The following is a 19,202-nucleotide window of genomic DNA, read 5'->3' as shown; positions in this document are numbered from 1 at the left end:
TACAGATGTTTGGTTCCCCTTCCAGCTGTGCTGGAAATTTGATTCACCTGCCCAGAATTAAAAAGCAACTCAATTCTATTCAAAATGAGGAGCTTCCATAACAGTTTCCATCACAGCTCTTTGATATGCATCAGTCATTATGGTATTGTGGTTTAGACCCCAGGGATGGCTCAAACAGGCACCTTACCTTGAGCTGCAGTGGTCAACACCCTCTCCCCCCTTACCTCATTGCAGGATGGGCCAAAAGAATGGGCAGCATCGCAGCTGCAGGGCTCACACCCCGTAGCACTGGCCAGGTTCCAGGTGTTTGGTGCACAGTGATCACAGTTCTGCCCAATCACATTTGGAAGGCACAGGCACTGCCCACTTATTTTGTCACACTGACAGTCAGAGCCATCACAGTGCTCCTGTACTGTACCCAGATAATTACAGACACACTCTGCAAGATAAGAAGAGTGAGAGAAACACAATGGAGAGGAGTACTGAGCTTCAGTAGTCTGACTCCCGTCCTGCTCCCCCTAACTTCGTGTAACAAAATCTTCAAGAGGGAAGTAAAGGCAACAAATAAAATATACACAGAAATATGACAAGGACCAGGTTATTAGAGAGACTGTACCTAACATCATAATCTCTCTGATGTCCCCATGGCACTCAAGAGGGTGAAGATACTATAATGTTAGATTTATGCCTATCACAGTGCCTAGCACGCAATAAACAATTCATAAATGCTTCTTCATTCACTAATTCACCACGATGCACTTCCTACATAAAAAAATGCAGTTTTGATGAACTGGTTTGCACTCATCACTAACAAGTCAATAAGCATCTATGAAGTTCCGGGCATTGTGGCAGAAGAGACAAAGAATGGGGGACACAAATCAAAAACAACAAAGGCCTTTTGAAACATTACTAATTGTGAATTCTTGGCTGTAGGTAGCAAAGGAAAGAACAGAAATTAAAACGTTTGTTGAGGTAGACAGAAACTTCTCAAGTTACTTTATTTTTAAGTGTGTTTTGCTCCACATCTTCAAGGAATCCAGGCCTGCTGTTCCTTAACATACCAGAGATGTTTGTCTAAAAGCTAGGGCCTCCGGGGCTGGAGTTTAATAGCAACAGGAAGTGACCATGGATAATCTTTTGATAAGAGGAAAACAATGAATTACAAGAGACAGAGGAGGCACAAAGCCCGACCCTGGGCATGGATGTCACTCTGGTTTGACCCTTTCAATCGGAAGATTCCAAATCATGAGATGTCAGAAAACTTAAAGTTCCTCCATTTGGTTGTTTAATTTGTCCAGCCTCTAACCAACCCAGTGCCTAACACAATGCTGGGCACTTTGTAAGCACTTAACATATGTTTACTGACTGATAATCAACAATGATTCTGCCTCTTCAACACTCAAAGTGATCTGGGGTTATTATTAGTCATTAACATGAATATTGCCTTCAAGACCTTGCAAACTATCCTTTCCTGCTCATCCTACGCAAACTTTATCTACATCTTCCTACGAGTCTGATACTTACTCGTATATAGTAAGCACTTAATAAATGCTGTTTCATTCACTGATTCATAGCAATGTACATTTTGCATAAAGTAAAAGTATCTCCCCAGTAGCATGGGTGGCCTCTGAACCTCCTGTTCATGTCATCAAATAGGACCCTCAAGTTATCCATCAATTATCTCTCAATCTCGTCTCATGGACAGTCCATGATTACTCATACTTTTATAGCCTAAAATCCTCCATGAGTAGCTATAACACAAAATTAAAGCACTGCAGGAATAATTTATCACTATATTAAATAGCTAGAGAGGAGATGCCTTCCTTCAAGTCAATGGGCTGATTGATTCTGGAGTTTTTGAGGTGAGACCGAAAATAAGGGTGAAAAAACAGCGAATGTCAACTCCATGATGCTTCACATTTAAAAGAGATGCTACAAGGGGTATTAATTCCCATGTGTACAAACATTCTTCGAATGGACTCAGTACTATCAATAGTAGACAGCCCCGAGCCCTGAAGTCATATTGGTGACTGTTTTAATAAGAGTAGAGATGTAACATAGTCCCCTGGTCTCTTACTTCTACAGTCCTGCCGAAGCGCATCTCCGTAATACCCAAATTTACAAAGCTGGCAGTTTTCACCCTCAGTGTGATACAGACACTTGAGGCACCTTCCAGTCACTTTGTCACAGGCTTCAGGGTCAGTGGTATCAATGTTGTTATGACACTGGCACTGCTGGCACACCCCACCAACATCTCCAGGGTTCCCAAAGTAGCCCGAGGCACATTCATCACATCTGGCTCCTGTGGATGAAAATAATCAAGAGCATTTCAGATGGTTCCCTAAAATGTTCATGGGTCAGGATTGTGTAATGATGAAATGTGAATAAAGGCTGAGAGGCTTACTTCCTTCTACACTTTGAGAAGCTTACATTTTGTCACTGTGGACATTCCCTTCCACTGAGGCAGGAGGCAGTGCAAGAGCACTGGTAAGTGCATTTACTGATAAGAGCAGTGGATTCAAAGTCAGAGGGCCTGGGTTCAAATCCTAGCTCCTGCCACTTAGGATCTATGTTACCTGGGGCAAGTCAAATAGCAGCTTGAGGCTTGGATCTGTGGAATGAGGGGTGGGGGTATGGACTCATTGATTTATAAAATCTCTTCCTGCTCTAAATCTATGATCCTATTATATACTGATTTTGGTCAGCCTCTTTGCAAATTATATGATTTGTGAGAGCTGTTATGCTTGAAAACAGGATTTTATGACCCACCTGGATAGATGGCAAAGCTAGTCCTTGGACCAACAGACATATGGGTCTGATGTGGGAACTATCTTTAGACCTGCCATATTTTACATTCTATTCCTTTGAATAGTCATTCCTCATGCCATAGTGAGGCACTGGAAGAAAGAAATGGCAAGAGGGTGGTATACTGGCAAAATTTAGTCAGAAAAACTAGGTTAATATCTGTTACCTTGGGTCATTTCTCAGAGCCTCAGTTTCCTCCTCTGCAAAATGGAGTTAATACCTAGCATTTATGTACTGCTTTAAGGTTTGCTCTTTAATTATCTCATTTTATCCTCACCACAACCACCCTGGGTGACTATTACCCCAGTTTTACATATGAGGAAACTCTGGTAGACAGAACGTAAGTGACTTGCCCAGGTTTACGCAGTTACTGGGTACCTAAGCCTGCATCTGAACTTAAGACTTTCCAATTCCAGACCCAGCCCTCTATTTGCTGTACCACCTAGCTGCCTAATATTTTTTATTTTTTTAATATTTTATTTTTTCCCCAATTACACATAAAATAAAGTTTTAACATTAATTTTCAAAAATGTTGAATTCTAAAACTTTATTACCTACATACAATAGGGCTGTTGTGAGGACTGAAATGGGATACAGAAAGGGCCTTGTAACTTGAAAAGAGTATAAGCTCTTTGAGAGCAGGATTGGTGCCATCTGTTTTTATATATATATATATAAAACAAATGATGACTGAATTGAATCATTTATTCAATTAATATTTTTAATCCACTTTGAGGGGAAAAGAGCTCCAGATTGAATCTAATCATATTCTTTTTGTGAAGGGAAAAAATATGGCCTCACCTTACCATTCTACTGCTATGGGTAGTATTGTCTACACTGGAATGTTATGTTTATTTCAACAGATATGCAATAGATGGCTAGGTAAAACTTAGAAGATGTAGGGCTAGGTAAAACTTAGAAGACATAGGATCAGGTGTTACAACATTCTAATCCAAGGACTTGCCAAGGAACTGGGAAAACATTTCTGCTTAAAAACTTCAGGATTGTTAACAAGGAAAAATGACATTGACGCTAAGTGTTTCCCCACAGCTTTCTGTGGGGAAGCTACAAGTCTAAATAGTTGCCAAGAGCTGTGTGAGCACAAAAGTGCTGCGTGAAAGTAACCATAAAAATTAAAAATAGGGAGAAGGGGGGGAATGAAGGATTCATTTTCACACTGAGTGAGCTAAACATAGGTCTTATTCTAGGTAAGGTAGATGAATTGGGTAGAGATCAAAGGATTGTAGATATACAGTTGGAAAAGACCTCAGATACCACACAGCCCAATCCTCTTATTTTGGAGATGAAATCAAGGCCCAGAAATGTCAAATGATGTGCCCAAGGTTGCACACGCAGTTAGTATCTCAAGTGAGATTTGAGTTCAAATCCTCTGCCTCCAGGAGTTGTGCTCTTTCTATCAAGACACATAAAACAAAGGTCTCCAAACAATGAGAAAATGCAATATATGTGACCCACTGTGGTTGAATATGAGTGTGGATGATCCCAGTCTCTTGCTTTTCCTCTTCTTATCTCCTGTTGTATACCTGTGACCATTTCATTGCTTGTTGCCTTTATCAGAGGGTAGATAGAGGTAAGAAAAGGAAGTGAAACTAAAATCCATTTTTCCTAGTGTTTAGTAATCATGGCAAAATATTTGATGGATTTGGGGACTATCCATAATCTCCATGCTACTCCTGTTTTCTGCTTTCCATTATTACTATCAAAAATGACAGAGGAATACTGTTACAACTTCAGATGCCCTTAATTTTTAATTGATGACCACAAAAATGAAACTATCTGGTCATCCATGAAAATGGCTTTTTTAGGGGCTATTTTGCAGATTATTCACTACTCAAATATTTTTGTTTATTCTTTACCCTCTCTGGAGCACAAAAATACACCACTTACCTAGGTATCCAGGATTGCAGACACACACAAGCTGCAAAGTAATAGGATCTTGATAACAGGTATTGGCAAACTGTCGTCCACTTTCTGGACCATCTGGGCATGGGCAGGGCCGACAGTGATCTCCTGAACCAATGATAGGGTCTCCGTAATAGCCAGGCAAGCACCTAAACCAAACATCAACCAGTTAGAAAAAATCAACATAGAATGACAGAAATTGAGAGGAATAACTGGTCTTTGAGGTCATCGAATCCAATACTCTCATAATTAACACAACTAATTAAGGATTAGCCAAAACTCTGTCATTTTTCACTCTGTCATTTTTTTTTTCTGAAAGAAAGCCATATTCTACCCAAACTAGCCAAGAAAAAGAAGGGGATAGGAGGCTGGTTGAAAGAATAAAAACATTCTATAAAATTAAGTATTGTTCCAAAAGATCATGAATTTTCCTTGGCACTCAGGGTTATACGGTAGGAAAATCTACATAGATACTGTAATTTTATATTCTTCAAAACTATTTTAAAGAGGGTTTTCTTTTTTTTTCTTTTTTAATGTTTAACAATCACTGCCATACAATTGAGATTTTATCCCCCTCACACCTACCCCCCACTACCCCCCTCCCTCCCCACGACTGCATACAATTCTGATTAGGTTCTACATATACTTTCCTACTGAGTATATTTTCACTATAGTCATGCTATGTAGTCAGACTAAAATAAATGAAAGAAATCATGTAACAAATCAAAACATGATACACAAAAACATACACATACACAAACATGATCTGCTACATTTTGCGAATGACTTCCATATTTCTTTCTCTGAGTGTGGAAGGCATTTTGCCTTAGAGAACCACCATTGGGATTTTTTTTTTTTAAGAAGTTCTTGCGTTATTACAAAATTCCAAGTCTACCAGAAAAAACTCTCACACACTGTCGTCATTGCTGTGCACAAAGTTCTCCTGGTTCTGCTCCTTTCACTCAGCATCAGGTCATATAAGTCCTTCCAGGCCTCTCTGAAGTCTTCTTGTACATCATTTCTTATGGCACAATAGTACTCCATTACATTCATATACCATAATTTATTCAGCCATTCCCCAATTGATGGACATCCCCTTGACTTCCAGTTTTTGGCAACTACAAAGAGTGCTGCTATAAATATTTTTGTACATGTGGGACCCTTTCCCATTTTTATGATCTCTTGGGGGTACAGTCCTAGTAGCGATATTGCTGGGTCAAAGGGTATGCACATTTTTGTAACCCTTTGGGCATAGTTCCAAATTGCTCTCCAGAACGGTTGGATGCGCTTGCAGCTCCACCAACAATGAATTAGTGTTCCAACTCTCCCACATCCTCTCCAGCATTTATCATTTTCTTGTTCTGTCATGTTTGCCAATCTTATAGGTGTGATGTGGTACCTCAGAGTTGTTTTGATTTGCATCTCTCTAATCAATAGTGATTTAGAGCATTTTTTCATATGATTATAGATATCTTTAATTTCTTCTTCCAAAAATTGTCTGTTCATATCCTTTGACCATTTATCAATTGGGGAATGACTTGTATGATTATACATTTGAGTCAGTTCTCTATATATTCTAGAAATGAGGCCTTTATCCCTGAGCTTAGCTGTAAAAATTCTTTCCCAATTTACTACATCCCTCCGGATTTTGGTTGCATTGGGTTTGGTTGTGCAAAAACTTCTCAGTTTAATGTAATCAAAGTTATCCATTTTGCATTTCATAATGCTTTCTATCTCTTCTTTAGTAAAATTAAAGAGGGTTTTCTAAGATTTCCTAAGTGAAATCCATTCAAATAGAGTCTGGCAGAAATAGAAGGTGGATTCCCTGCCTCCCCACAGGGAAATCTGAGATCAGAGCTTCCCTGTCAAGTTCACAGAATTTGAACTCAGATTAACTTTGGGGCTGAGGAAAAAAAAAATAAGGAGAAATTGGCTGAAACTAGATCTCAGAATTCCAAACATTTATTAAAATTATATTTTATCCAAGCCTAGGCTAAGGTCTTCTCTCCTCTCACACCCACTCCCATTCTCCCCAAGGCAAAATAAAACCCTTCATTATTTAAACACAAAATGGCAAGCATGCATAGCAATACCACAAATATTTGCACAGGATATCCTTTCATATGCTGTTCACAATCTGACTGGCTCTGAACTAGAATTGGGAAAGTTCTTCCTTTCTGTGTCTCCCACGACTCCCGTTTCCCATCTGCACCCTCACACTCTGCTCTTCATCATTTCTCAATCACATTGGAACAATGGAAGAAACACATGTCGGAAATCGTCAAAAACAGCAGTTTTCCTCATCCAGCCCTCTGTGGACATGGAGAAATAATTAGCTATAGGTGTACGTGTGCCTTTTACACATTTTTCAGGGAATGATGATAATGACAATGAAGATGACGATAATAGCTAAGCACTTTAAGGTTTACAAAGTACTTTACAATATCTCATTTTATCCTCACAAAAACCCTGGGAGGCAGATGCTATTATGATCACCACTTTTCATATGAGGAAACTGAGGCAGGCAGAGTGATTTGCACAGGATCACATTGTTAGTGTCTGAGACTTGATCTGAACTGACTCCAAGTCTAATGCTCTATCTACTGTGCCACCAGAAGAGAAATGACATAGCTCAGTGGACAGAGAGTCAGCCTCAGAGTTGGGAAGATGTGGGTTTCTGATACATACTGACTACACGACTCTGGGTGAATCATTTAACCTTTTACTACCCCAGGTAAGAGCTGTTCACTTGAATTGGTAGTTTCTTTCCCAGCAGTTCTTTATACTAATGAAATCACAGATACAGAGCTCCCCTAACTCTATTTCCCCAAAAAACATTTTAACATAAATAATTTAATTTGATCCTAACAATAGCCCTGTAACTTATGTAAAGGATCATTGTCTCCATTTTAGAGACAAGAAAATTGAGGCTAAGATGAGGTAAGTGACTTATTCAAGATCAGAGAGCCAATAAATGAGAGAAACAGGACTTGGGTCTCTTTAGCCCAACTTCACTGCAATGTCCAAGGAAGCACCTACCACAATGTGATGATGAACCACAAGACAAAGCAATGCTTTTATAGGTGAACAAAAAGCCCGAGAGTGAAATAATTCAGGGTCAAAGTCAGATGTCAACTCTGAGTTTATAATTTTGAGAAAAATACAGTAAGATCCATTTCCTTGCTAATGCAAGTAATACTCACTTGAAAAAATTGGTATGCTTGCACAGGGAGGAATTCACAGGGAGGAAACTATTTCCATGAAGACATCTTAGCAACTTAGTCTTACAGAGATGCCTAGGACACTTAAACGTTGTCCCAGGGTCACACAGTTAGTAGATCAGCAGCCAGTCTTGAACCCAGGACCTTCTGACTCTGTGGCCAACCACACTTTGTTATGCTAGTTTATTTGAGTCTTAGGCTCCCTATAACATAGTGTCTGGATGTTATGGTCACAGGGAGCTCTTACTTCTTTCTACTAATATCTTTACCAGGCAAGTAGCCTTGCCAAATATCTGGGTTGCCTTTTCCATACAAAGCTGACAGCACAGATCAAAAGGCATATATGTTAAGCTTTCCTCCTCATACTCCGCAGTGGTAATGAGGCATCCTGAGTCATATTTTACCCAGTTTGCCAACCACCAAGGGTAGGGGCAGGTGGTCATCCTTAGCTCTAGATTGCTTCTGCTACGTGCAGTGGACTCCACCTGGACTCAGAAAGAACTGAGTTCAAATTCTGCTTCAGTCACTTAACTTCTATCTGCCTCAGTTTCCTCATCTGTAAAATGGGGATAATAATAGCACCCACCTCCCAGAGCTGTTGTAAAGATAAAATGAGATTTCTGTAAATCATTCTGCAATTCTTCAAGCACTCTACAGCTGCTAGCTATAGCCATCACCATTATTACCTCTTCCTAGGTCAAAAATCTTAGAAGCACATTTTTTTTTCAAATGGATTATTTCTCCCAAGGTTTGTTAGAGAAGACAAAGAACAAAAATCAAGAAAACATAGAAAATAGAAAATGAATTCTGTGATCTGCAGGGAGACATTGTTTGCAAAAAGGTGGATTTAATCACTGTGAGTAACAATTAATCACTCCTGAAGATGGTTCAATAGGCACAGCTCTCACCTACCTTTCACAGTTATGACCTGAAGTGTAGTCCTGACAGCCGAAACATTCTCCCGAAATGGGATCGCAATCATCTGCATGCCCATTACACTGACAAGGCTGGCAGCTCGGGAAGCCCCAGTAACCAGGGAGGCATCGGTCACACTGCCGGGCATAGACCCCCTGGAAACAGTGACATTGGCCAGTCACTGGGTCACAGAACGCATTGATGGAACCTTGCATGTGGCAGTCACAAGCTGAGAAAATAAAGCAGCAAAAAAATCCAGAAACAATTAAGCAGATAGAAAAGCTACCAATCACCACCGTCCTTACTAGGATGCCACACTAGGATGTATTAACAGAAGAGAAGAGAATGAGGACTTATTAAGCACCTACTATGTGCCAGGTACTGTGCTAAATACATTTATAAATAGTATCTCATTTAATCTTCACCAACAACCCTCTGAGGCAGGTGTTATTATTATCCCTATTTTATAATGGATGAAACTGAGGCAAACAGTGGTGAAGTCTAGTGTGTGTCTGAGGCTGGATTCGAACTTAGCTCTTGCTGACTCCAGGCCCAGCAATCTACCTACTGTGTCACCTGGCTGTCTCAAAGTAATTGGGGGTATTTTTACTGAGGAAAACAGACAGTTTGGGGCAGCTGGAGAGGGCAGAATGTAAAAGCAATTTTCAAATATTTTAAAGGTCATCATATAACAGTCATTAGATTGGTTCTGCTAGATGTGGATGTGAAACTAAGCCCCATGACTAGAAATTATCATCAGGCAGGTTTGCACTTCACATAAAGAAAAAAGTTTCTAACAATTAGAATTGTCCCAAAGTGGCATAAGCTGTCTCCTGGGCTAGGAAGTTACTTAGCTCTGGAGGGTTTTAGGTGGATACTGAAAGATCAATTCTGAGTATCTTGTGGAGAAGATTCATGATTTGGGCAGGAGTTAGATTCTGGGGTATGTAACTGAATATGGATTTGAATGGAAATGGAAACAAACATGGATGGGAAGGGAAAAGCGGCCTTTGGAAAATATGACAATAATCATATCTGGCATTACTCAATCTTACTGTGTTTTAAAAAAAGAAATTTAAATCTTTCCTGAGTAACCTACGTTTGCATCCATTGGGGCCGAATCCAAAAGTGCCCGGGGCACATCTGTCGCACGTTCTTCCAACAACGTTCGGGCGGCATTGGCACTGGCCTCCATTAGGGTCACACACAGAACTTAGGGAGCCCTGAGGATCACACTCACAAGCTGAAAAGCAGAGAGATGGAAGAATCTATAAAACAGATGAATCCCTACTAAAGAAATCAACACACTGTGTTGCAATTTCTTTCTTTCTACTCCATTCTCCTTCATCCGACTGCTCTGATTTTCTTTTGCTTTTTTGGTGTTGTTAGATTTCTGCAGTTGATGACATCACCTTTTCCCTAATGAAGAGGTTGGAGAAACAGGGCTGAATGATCGATACAAGGCATTCTGGGAAAATCTCCATAAGGGGAACAGCCCCAAGTCCCTGGTTGCATCTTCCTTATCCTTCGTACAGCTCAGACATCTCTGGTTAGCTCATAGATCACGAGATAAAGGCTTTATGACCTGCTGGGTTTAACTCTGACCCAGTATTTTTAAAAAAAATGGATTCCATCTCTTTGGTATTCTTCTGACCCTAACCAAACATCTATTGTCTTTTTTCTCTCATTTCCCAGTAGTCTTAAGTTAAATCTTTGAGAATTCACCATTAAAACTCACTTCTGAAAAGTTCTTCAGTGATACTAAAACACTGAAAGACATGAAGAACCAAGAGAAAGAAAAACATATATAGAAAAATACCCTGATATCCTGAGAGTCCACCACCTTTGCATCTGATATGTGACTTGTATTGTTACAAGTGACGAACACAGCATTAAGCCCATGGGGCTGAGGGCTGTGGTTTCCCTGGTAGAGACCTCACTATGCTGAGTATACTTTTCACCAGCAGCATGGTCAGCAGCTACTTCTTTTCAGATAATAGTAATGTGTCTGCCGGCTCAGCAAATGAAACAACTTGCACCTACCCAGGCCTGTCTGGTGAAGCAGGGCAGAAATGCTGAAGATAATGTTCCTGCATACATCTGTCATGGGGGTCTTCACAACACTCCTGCTATTCTCCAAACACCGGTATCTTTGAAAAGTCTCCCAAGCACTGTTAGTGACCACACCATCTCCTGAGCCTCCGACGGTGAATATATCCAGGGATTTACAGTATGGCATGAGAACCAGCTGTGGGGGGAAAACAGAATGCTTGAGGAGTTTTCTTATCTCATTATACTACTGCTGGTTTCTAAGAATTTGATTTTCCATCAGAGAAGAACAGAAATCTTATTTCATCCAATGACAAAATCACTCTGTTTCATTTTAAATATCTTTTAGCAATGCAATATAACATTTATTATGCTCTTACTGTGTGCAAAGTACTGTGCTAGACACTAGGAGAGATATTAAGTTCAATGAGACACTTATTTCTGCCCTCTAGAATACTAGTCTGAGTCTAACACTGATGACTATAATATGCAATATTATATGATTGCAATAGACCATTGCAAACCAAGTTTTATATGAAGTCATCTTACAGAAATCCTAGCTGACCCTATATCATAGATATTTATGAAAAATCTTCCTCATGGTCCCCATCTTTGTATAGAAATGAACTATAATATACTTAGGGCATCAGAATGACTGATAGCTAGTTGGTACATGGGATAGAGTGCTGAGCCTGGAGTCAGAAAGACTTGAGTTCAAATCCAGCCTCAGACACTTACTGGCTGTGTGACCCTGGGCAAATCACTGAACCTCTGCCTCAATTTCCTCATTTATAAAATGATAATAATAACACCTACCTCCCAGGGGTGTTGTGAGGATTAAATGAGATAATAAAAACACACACTGTGTGTAAGTACTATATGTGACCTATTATTATTGTTTATTAAGCACTTATGATAAGCTACATACTGTGCTAATACCTGGGAATACCCAGGCAAAAGGAAGACCTGGCAATACAAATATAGTGCCCCTGCCCTCAAGGACCTTCTAACAACAAGGCATTCTAATAGTGGAAGCCACACAATTAAGGAAGGGGTAGCCTAGGAGCCAGCAAGAGGTATTTCAGTGCAGAAAGTTACAAAGGATGTTGAGGGAGGCACAAACTCCCTTTCAGGCATTCCTCTTCTTTTCATAAGATGGAAAGAATTTTTACAATGAATAACCAAATGGATCTCTGAAGCAAGCAAAGGGAAAAAATAAAGTAACGACAATTCCACAGAATGTTCTCAGTTGTATGATTCCACTGAAACTGAAGTAAACAACACAGGTTTAGCCTCCTCTCCCTTTGTCAGAGCAGGTAGGTGGCACAAGGATAGAGTCCCAGTCCTGAACTCAGGAGGACCTGAGTTCTAATCCAGCCTTAGACACTTTCTGGGTATGTGACCCTAGGCAAGTCACTTAACCTCTGTTGGCCTCAGTTTCCTTATCTGTAAAATGAGCTGGAAAAGGAAATGGCAAACCATTCTAGTATCTCTGCCATGACATGACTAAATGACTAACAACAGCCACCTTTCACTTACTGAATCAATGAGGGTATATGGGCTCTCTACTCCACTATCAGAGGAGGTATATTGAGGTAACTCCAACCGCACTGTGTAGTTCACACCCTTCTCAAAGCACACTGGACGCGGAAGGACTACATATCTATCCAAGAAAAAAACATGTCAGCTTTTAAGGATTTAAACAATGGTCAACCTGTAGGCTTTCAAACTATTAATCAAAATAATAACCAAGCAGACTCTACAACAAGGGAATTAGGGGGAGAAAATAAACCAGAATATTACAATTCTATGAAAAAAAATGGCACCAGCGTCAGACTGACCTGGATCCTGGTGATAGCGATACAACCTGGTTGTCATCATCAGGAATAGTGTTACCACATCGGCTACTCGTGAGAATCCTTCCAGGACGCTGTACGGTGATGACAGCTTTTTCCCAGTGATCTGGCAACTGGAATAATTTTTAACACTCACATTAGCCCAATGCTATTTATAGGATGTTTTGAACAAATCATTTGCCAAATCAAGAAAGATAAACATTTTTCAACACCTACAAGGGAAGTCAGTAGGTTTCATTTATTCCAATGGAACATCACGATTCTATGAGCAGAAGAACAGTATCCCCACTTTTACTTACAGTCTTATAATTGCCTTTTACCTGTGGTTCATAGCGAATAAGGATGTCGTATTCCATGGAATATGGAATGTTGTCAATGAAAAATTCCAAATAGGCTCCCTCGGGTACTCTGACAAATCCAGCTCCAGTCCAGGAGGGTATGCGATCCTGAATGTACTGTCTTTCCACTATGCTGACTCCCTGAAAAATCAAGGGAAAAAAACAAAGAATAACTTTCTATCACAAACTGTGTCAGTTAAAATATTTGAGGAGGGCAGAGAAATTTAAAGTCACTAAAACATGTTTTCTCTCTACCCTCCCTTTCACAATCAGATACTATCTTTTATTCCTGTTGGTCTGCATATACAGGCTATTCCAAAAGTTTGAGTGCTGTTTAAACTTTAATTTAATTTTAAAATTTATCCTTAAATCTGTAGTTACAATGGTTCTAGGGGACTTGAGGGGTGCTTGGGAACATCTCCCATAACATAAATAGGATAATATAATTAAAAGAAGGACAGAAGGAGAACTCAGCTACCAGGAAGATTTGGGGCCAATGTGCTTCCTCTTGCTTCTGACATCTATTGGCTATGTGACCCTGGGCAAGTCATTTAAATTCTCTGTTGTCCTAGGCCAGTTGTATAAAATTCAAGTGAAAATGGGGGCTACTAGACTGTATGTAAAGTTCCCTGTAGGCCACATATTGACTTAGAAAACTACCTGCTTATACATTTCTTCCTTATTAATACATCAATACCTTAAAATTAGATAGGAACTACATTTTAATCTGGATCACGGTGCACTTAAATGTGTCATGGGCCACATATATGGCCTTATATTTGACACCTCTGTTTTAGGCGACTCTATTACATCTCTAAGTTTCAGAGAAGGGAGCTTCTCTGTATTAGTAGAGGGAGTAATCTCACCCAAGAGTTTGCTATTGAAATGTAATTGCAGTCCCTGTTGTACCCCATAATCTACTTCATGAGTCACTGGACATTTGTCTGATTTCCAACTGGACCAGGCTCATGCTGAGTCAGGCTTGCTTTATGACTGGCATCTTTAATTCTCTAAGGACAGCGTGGGAACAGGGTTATGAGTATCCATTCAATCCAGTGACAATTTAAGTTCTGAAGCTGAGGACCAGAAGTTTGGCCACTGGTCAACATGAGCTGCTCACAACACTTATGGGAAGGCCATGGACATGACTTTGCATGTTTTGCACAATTTCCATGGTTTGCACAATTATACATGCCTGTTTTGCTGCCAACTCCCCTGTCCCAGAATATTAGGTGCCATGCTACCAACTGTTCTACAACACAGGCAGAGAGAGAGGGTAGTGGATACAGCCAGCCCCAAATCTAAGAAGACCTGGGATCGAGTTTCATCTCTGACACTTACAACTTTGCAGGAGAACTCAGGAGGCCAGTGTGCCTCCTGATATTAAGAGCAAGTCTCTTAACATTTCAGTGTTATGATCAATTAAGAGGACCAGTTATGGAGAAGATGCCAACCTGCTCTAGTACAGGGAGTTTCCTACACCAGAGAAATCACAGGTCTATTTCCAACAGGTCATATTAGATGGTCACTGAGGTCCCTCTGAGACTCCATGGACTTCTCCCCCACATGCCTAGCACTTTCCTACTTACGGGGCCAAAGTGGGCTTCCTCTGCCTCGTAAATGTAATGATCCAGGGTTGTGAAGTAATAACCAGATTCCACTTCACTGCACTGTCGACCGATCATATGGGGCCTGCATAGGCACTGGCCTGATTCTGCTGAGCAGCTGAAAGAGAAAATGTAAGCTATACTTCCTACAGATTCTCAAACACTGAAATGTATGCATTAAAAGTGGTTCTATATTTCCTATTAATAATGATAATAGCTAGCGTCTATACGGTGCTTTAAGATTTGCAAAATAATTGACTGATGTTATCCCCACAATAACCCCATGAAGCAGGTGCTGCTATGATCTTCATTGTCCAGATGATGAAGTGGAAGCAGAGAAAGGTTAATGATCATAAGAGCTAACACACTTAGAGAGCACTTCTACGTGTTCCTGGGCACTGTGCTAAGTGCTTTTACAGTTATTCTCTCATTTGATCTTCACATCTCCCCTGGGAGCTAAGTGTGATCACTGTACCCATTTTAAAGATGAGCAAACTGAGGAGGGCAGAGGTGAAGTGACTTGCTCAGGTTGCTAAGTATTTGGGGAAGGATTCAAACTCAGGTTTCTGTGATTCTAATTAGGCTCTATCCAACAAACCACCTAGATGCTCATCATAAAATTGATTGTAAAAGATACATTTGAAAATACAGGCTTTTCATGGACTTTTCATTTTTCTAAGGATTTGTTTTGTAAGGCTCCTGGATGAGTGGTGCGCCACTAGTTTCTGTCTCTGCCTGTTCATTTATATATCTCTTTGTTTATCCTTGTTGCCCCAAGAACAAAGTAAAACTGAATCGTTTCCTCTACCTTGTCTCCATGTAAAATTAGATCCTTTCCTCTACCTCCTCCCCTCTACCCTGCCCCCTCTCCCCCAATTGTACTCTGATGTCTTTCCACGGAGTTCAGAAGACCCTGAGTTTTTGAAGTCTATGCCAATGGAGGGCAAGATCTGGCAGGTTCCACCAAGCTTTGACTCCAATTTTTGTTAACGGGCCATGTCCGCTCTCCAACTCAAGAAGTTGGTCATTATGTGAATAATTCTTTTGGCCACAGTGACCAGCATCTCTCTTTCTCTTTTTAAAAACCCCATTAAAGATGTAATTTGGAAATGCCATCTAAAAATTTAGATCAACCTGTAGAAGCAAAACCTCAAGATCCTTTCTTAAAATATGTTTTAGACTAAGCAGTCAGGACAAGTTCCTTCTCATGGGGTGGCTTATAACTGTGGTTCCTTAAAATCATCCAAAATAGCATTGTCACATTCCAGCTGTGCACTATGTAGGTGGTTGTTTTCCTAAAGGGAGACAAGTTCTTAACATCCCTTTACCAATTCTCAGGAGAGGAACGTTTGTTCCAATTAGAACCGAGGCCTCTTTTGGCACAGCTTCCCAACAAAAGAGATTTCTAGCAGTTCAGGCATTAGACGTTACATCACAAGTACAAGACAGAATCCTATTTCCCTTCCCAGCAGATGTGTACAGAGGGAGCAAATGAAAAAGAAAGAAGGTTTAAAGAGGGGAAAAAAGAGCAACTAAATCCTCCTAACTAAAATAAAGCAACTAAAATAAGCAACTACCGAAAGGGAAAGAAATTATTAGAATAAAGGTACGACAATAATAACTAACTAGCACTTATGCAGTACCTTAAAATCTTTGCAAAATACTTTATAAATAATATCTAATTTTATTCTCACAACAACCCTGGGAGGTAGGTGCTATTATTATTCCTATTTTATAGATGAAGAAATTGAGGTGAAAGAGGTTAAATGACTTGCCCAGCGTAACAAAGTAGGGAGTTTCTGAGGCAGTATTTGAACTCAAAAGCTGTGTAAATCATGCACTTTATCCACTGTGCCACCTAATTACCTAAGATGGAAGAGAATTCTCAGGTTGCTTTTTCCCTAATAATCTATTGCTGGCGTAAGCCATGAGAACTTTGATTATGCGGACAACAGCGGCTGGTCAAGGATAGAACCAAGGAATTTTCCCTGGATAAATCAATTGAATGTGTCTTAGTAGTTACTCATTTCATAAGTATCAATAGTCTTAAGTCACTGTCCACTGGGCATACTTTCAAGTCAATCAATACAGACTTTTGAGTGAACTCAAGCTCAGTTTCATGACTTTAGTTAAATCTCTACACAGATGACTCCTGTATTGACATCTCTTAAGTATACTCTAGTTCTCTATTTCCAATTTCTTCACTTGGATTTCCTGTCACCTCAAGCTCAATCACCCCACCACAAAATTTTTCCTACCTGTCCCAAATGGGCTAAACATTCTCAACAGTGCCATTTTCTGGTGATGATAACACTTAGTAAGGTCACAGGATTATAGATTTGAAGCTGGAAGGGTCAGTGAGTCAAAACCCCTCATTTTACAGTTGAGGAAACTGATCTCAGAAAGATTACAAGACTTGTCCAGGGTCTCATAGGCAAGATTGGAACTCAGATTTTCCTGATTCCAATGTGTCACCTAACTGCCTCTACCTCTCTATCACCAAGTTCTCTCTGTCCCTTCAAAATTTCTCTTGGAATCATCATTTCCTTTCCAGTGTCACTACCATAACTGTTTTCACTTCAGGCAGATTATTCCAGCAGCTTCCTAAGTATAAAAAGTACTAGACGTCAAGAGTCAGATAACCTGAGTTTGAGTCTTGACTGATAATGACTAGCTATGTGACTGCAGAGGCACCTCTGGGAGTCTCACTTTTATCACCAACAACATGAGGATAATAACAATTACGCTACCTACTAAACAGGGCTGTCTTGAGGAAAGGTCTCTATAAACTACACAGTAACATATAAACGTGAGCTGTTATTATTAGAGAGGCAATTAGGTAGAACAGAGCGGGAGCCTGCTTTGGAGTCAGAACGACCTGGGTTCAAGTTCTGTCTTTGACACATATTGGTGGTGTGACCCTAAGCAAGGCACTTAACCTTTCAATACATCAAGAAAATTTCTGAGACTATAAATTACAGAGGTCTTGGTTGAAAGTTTCCTGACTGAGAGTTCCCTATGCCCATGAAATCATACATCCAATCCCATCTTACCATTATTTCAAATCCTTCCTATAGGTGGACTGCCAGAATAAATTGTCCTAAAACATCACTTTCATTAAGCTAGAACCTTGCTTAAGAATCTTCATTGTTTTGTCATTTTCTAATGCATCCAGTTCAAGCTTCCTGGCTAGACTGAAGGTCTTATATAATCTGGTCCCATTTTAGGTCCCACTGCTCATTACACTCATTATCTTGATTTCCACTTCATTCCACAAAACCTCTTCCAATTCTCTAACATAAATCTCTCCCTTTTCAGACTTGGAGTCTGTGTCACACAGTTTAGTGATCAATTGTTTTCTATTGCTTTGTAACTTTGCATTTTAACCATTTTTTTTTTTTTACAACAATTAGACTTAAAACTCCCGGAAGAAGAGACCATGTCTTAATATTCTTCTTTTATGCTCCACAGTGTGTGACATTATCAAAAGACATTTAGTAAACATTCAGTAAATATTAACTGATTACAATATCTGTTGATGCTGACTCTAATTTCAAAGTACATTAAATACCTCATTAAGTCTAGACCTCACTAATTTAGAAGGAAGGTATTTATACTATTTAGGTAGTTGTCAGGCATTTTAAGAAACACGATGTCTGTTGTAACAATCAATAGTCTAATTTCTGGTAATTCTTGTTTATTCATTAAAAAAAATTTGTGAGCCTAGTTTGGGGACAGTATGTATTCAGATTTTTTTTTAAATGCACTCCTTTAAAAATGTTCCATAATTGAGACTAATCTTCTCTACAACTAGTGAGCTTTCACCGTATAACAGAAAAAGTACAATGGACTCAATATATTAAAATATTTTTTAAAACTTTTTTTTTCCAAATCAAACAATGGAGTAGCAGTCTGGAATTCTATTTAGAGCTTGGATATTATATATGGGAAATGCAAACCATCATCTTGGGTGTTTCCTTTCCTTATTACTATTTTTCTTTCAAAGAGTCTGGGTAGAAAGTCTGATGTCACTAGGATATTTTGTAGATTAAACAGTATTAATCGACTGTTGGAGAAGAATATGTTTAAATTGATGCACCTGGCTTGTAGACCAAGTAAAGAATTCTCATTCCAAAAGAGTCAGTGCTGTGTTCTGGGACAGATGACGTCAATAAAGATAAACTCCAGAATCAGACCTGGAAAAAATCTGAAAGGATTCAACAACTGTCTGCTATCTTGCCTAAAAGGTGGGCCTTCATTTTAATCATATTAGAGAGTTAAAAATCTTTCTTGCTTTAAAGGATCTTTAAAGAAGACTTCTTTCACATTCTGCCTGGTTAACAAATTCCAGTTTTAACCGAGTGTTGCTCTTCAATGGAGAGGACTAGGCGATGGATACAGAGTTGGATGTAAAAAGGACAGAGGAAAGGGAATTGGAACTTGGAGGTGGAAGACTGGAGAGAGGTGAGGCAAGAAGGTAGAAGAGGA

General features: G+C 39.6%; 1 protein-coding gene across 2 annotated transcripts in view; it reads right to left on the bottom strand.

Moving 5' to 3' along the window:
* Positions 1 to 19,202, bottom strand: part of LAMB1 (laminin subunit beta 1) — a 91,434-nt gene that overhangs the window by 41,200 nt on the left and 31,032 nt on the right. For both annotated transcript variants that reach the window (XM_072653047.1, XM_072653046.1), the window contains exons 14-23: positions 14,697 to 14,832; positions 13,090 to 13,248; positions 12,755 to 12,882; positions 12,453 to 12,576; positions 10,908 to 11,112; positions 9,964 to 10,107; positions 8,862 to 9,093; positions 4,714 to 4,877; positions 2,078 to 2,302; positions 225 to 439 (exon numbers count right to left, since the gene is read on the bottom strand). In XM_072653047.1, the coding sequence (XP_072509148.1) occupies positions 225 to 439; positions 2,078 to 2,302; positions 4,714 to 4,877; positions 8,862 to 9,093; positions 9,964 to 10,107; positions 10,908 to 11,112; positions 12,453 to 12,576; positions 12,755 to 12,882; positions 13,090 to 13,248; positions 14,697 to 14,832 (1,732 nt within the window). The remainder of the gene's footprint in view (positions 1 to 224; positions 440 to 2,077; positions 2,303 to 4,713; positions 4,878 to 8,861; positions 9,094 to 9,963; positions 10,108 to 10,907; positions 11,113 to 12,452; positions 12,577 to 12,754; positions 12,883 to 13,089; positions 13,249 to 14,696; positions 14,833 to 19,202) is intronic.

Source organism: Notamacropus eugenii, chromosome 3 (assembly GCF_028372415.1).
Source record: "Notamacropus eugenii isolate mMacEug1 chromosome 3, mMacEug1.pri_v2, whole genome shotgun sequence".
In the NCBI taxonomy this organism is placed as follows: domain Eukaryota; kingdom Metazoa; phylum Chordata; class Mammalia; order Diprotodontia; family Macropodidae; genus Notamacropus; species Notamacropus eugenii.
This window is presented reverse-complemented; position numbering and strand designations above follow the sequence as displayed.